This window comes from Octopus bimaculoides, chromosome 28 (genome assembly GCF_001194135.2).
Source record: "Octopus bimaculoides isolate UCB-OBI-ISO-001 chromosome 28, ASM119413v2, whole genome shotgun sequence".
Taxonomy (NCBI): Eukaryota; Metazoa; Mollusca; class Cephalopoda; order Octopoda; family Octopodidae; genus Octopus; species Octopus bimaculoides.
This window is the reverse complement of record NC_069008.1, coordinates 16,217,868-16,219,683: the sequence shown is the minus strand read 5'-3', so window position 1 is coordinate 16,219,683 and position 1,816 is coordinate 16,217,868. Positions and strand designations below refer to the sequence as shown.

General features: G+C 34.6%; 1 protein-coding gene across 1 annotated transcript; it reads left to right on the top strand.

Moving 5' to 3' along the window:
- Positions 1-297: 297 nt before the first annotated feature.
- Positions 298-1,795, top strand: LOC106868501 (zinc finger protein 239). The gene has a single exon (XM_014913807.2). It carries the CDS (start codon positions 701-703, stop codon positions 1,394-1,396), a length of 696 nt encoding a protein of 231 aa, XP_014769293.1. The 5' UTR covers positions 298-700; the 3' UTR covers positions 1,397-1,795.
- Positions 1,796-1,816: the final 21 nt, after the last annotated feature.

Sequence of the window (1,816 nt, the reverse complement as noted above, 5' to 3'; positions counted from 1 at the left end):
CACACAACACTACGCTACAGTGAGCCATGTTGAGCAGAATGTTCCTAAGTAGACTAAGTTTCACCAAAGGACATGGAATGACACACTCACGACAACTTTAGTTGTTAATTACAGTACTGGAAATCAGAGCCAGATGAACTCTGAAGACACTGCGATTTATATAGATATGTGTGTTACACAATGTGAAGGTGTAGCTGTAGTTTACAAATGTTTAGATTTCACCCAATGTTAAATGATGTCTTTTGTTAATCAATGTTGTAACATTTCCATTTTAATCTCTCCTCTATATCTAATACTGTTTCTTTATTATTTCAGATTAATGGATGACTTTGGCACAAAATAACTTTTTTAACATTGGATACATATGGAATATTTATAATTTTTTTAAAGACTAAAAGAAAACGTTTGAGAGAACAGATATAATAACCCAACTGCTATAAATCTAGACTGGAATTACTGTGAAATATTTGCTCTGAGCGAAGATTCATAGCACCATTTCTGCATCTCATTATCTGGTGCTTTTGCATTCTAATTAAAGTTGAATATATTTGCAAAGGAGTTTGCAGACTTTTAGATATCGATAAAATCACAGTTGATATCAGTAGAAATATTTCTAAGGAATAAATTATAACAAGAAAGAAGAAATTATATGCTGTGGTGAAAACTTCACAGGTTGGGTCTATTTGTATCCTCTAGAGAAATGTCAAGAGAATTAGGAAAATCACAACATTGGTGTGAAATCTGTGGTAAATCATTCTCTACAAGTAGTAACTTGATTAATCACATTCGTGTTCATACAGGTGAGAAGCCATTTCACTGTGTTACCTGTGGTAAATCATTCTCTCAAAACAGTGACTTAACTAAACACAAACGTATTCATACAGGAGAGAGACCCTATCATTGTGTTACCTGTGGTAAGGCATTCACTGAGAATAGTCACTTAAGCAGACACAAACGTTTTCATACAGGAGAGAAACCATACGACTGTGATATCTGTGGTAAGTCATTCTCTATAGTTAGTGACTTAACAACTCACAAACGTATTCATACAGGAGAGAAGCCATATCGCTGCGATATCTGTGGCAAAGCATTCTCTCAAAACAGTGACTTAACTATACACAAACGTATTCACACAGGAGAGAGACCATATCACTGTGATATCTGTGGTAAATCATTCTCTGGAATTAGTGACTTGACTAAACACCAACGTATTCATACAGGAGAAAAACCATATAGTTGTGATATCTGTGGTAAATCGTTCTCTGACAACTCAAATTTAACTAAACACAAACGTATTCATACAGGGGAGATGCCTTATAATTGTGATATTTGTGGTAAATCATTCCATCAGAGAAATAAATTAGCTAGACATGCATCTATCCATGTGAAAGTGTGATTGTACCATTGTCAAAATTCATTAGAACATCCCACAGTCACCAATATTTTAAAACCGTTTCCCCTGCTAAATCATGGCTTAACTTTTGTGCCCTTTGCAGTAAAAACTGACCCCCTGACAGTAACCATACTCATACAAAATACAAAATAGCTGACAGTTAGCAAGGTGGGACACACATAAGAAAGAAGAAAGCAAAGGACCACTGATGAGGTCACAGAGTGTGACAAAAGAACTCTGGCCGAAATAGGATTAATGTAATATAAAGCTGAAGCAAATTAACACCAAATATAGTGCGTGTGATTTTATTGGCTAAACTGGCAATATGACCATCCCCAAGTACAACAACATCTGTTTCAACACACGATTTCACATCAAAAATCTTGCAAAACAAATATATAAATGGAATATATATATATATAT

Bases quoted from the DNA above. Each gene is read 5' to 3' on its own strand.
- LOC106868501 (XM_014913807.2), top strand. From the start codon at position 701: ATGTCAAGAGAATTAGGAAAATCACAACATTGGTGTGAAATCTGTGGT.